General features: G+C 69.5%; 1 protein-coding gene across 1 annotated transcript in view; it reads left to right on the top strand.

Moving 5' to 3' along the window:
• Window positions 1-16: 16 nt before the first annotated feature.
• The window catches only part of FBXO36 (F-box protein 36), a 33,410-nt gene continuing 33,200 nt past the window's right edge, over window positions 17-226 (top strand). Inside the window, 1 exon segment of the mRNA XM_035895214.1 lies at window positions 17-220. Coding sequence (XP_035751107.1) covers window positions 139-220 — 82 coding nt within the window. The 5' untranslated portion in view covers window positions 17-138.

A 226-nucleotide genomic window follows, 5' to 3' on the forward strand; every position in this document is an offset into this window, starting at 1 on the left:
CGGCGGCGGGGAAGACCCTGCCCCGCGGCCGCGTTACTACCGGCCCTGCTCCTTTAAGAGGGGGCTGGGCTCCCGGTGACCCCGCGTGATGTCCGCCTCTTCCTGGTTGCCATAGACACCGCCTTCCAGCGTCCCAAAATGGCGTCGCTGCTGCCGGAGGAGGTGTTCGAGACGCGCGGGCAGGCCCCGGCACCCAGCAAGGACTTCTGCCAGCTGCTCCTCTCCC

The sequence above is a fragment of the Egretta garzetta genome, unplaced genomic scaffold, assembly GCF_000687185.1.
Source record: "Egretta garzetta isolate BGI_Z169 unplaced genomic scaffold, ASM68718v1 scaffold425, whole genome shotgun sequence".
Classification (NCBI taxonomy): domain Eukaryota; kingdom Metazoa; phylum Chordata; class Aves; order Pelecaniformes; family Ardeidae; genus Egretta; species Egretta garzetta.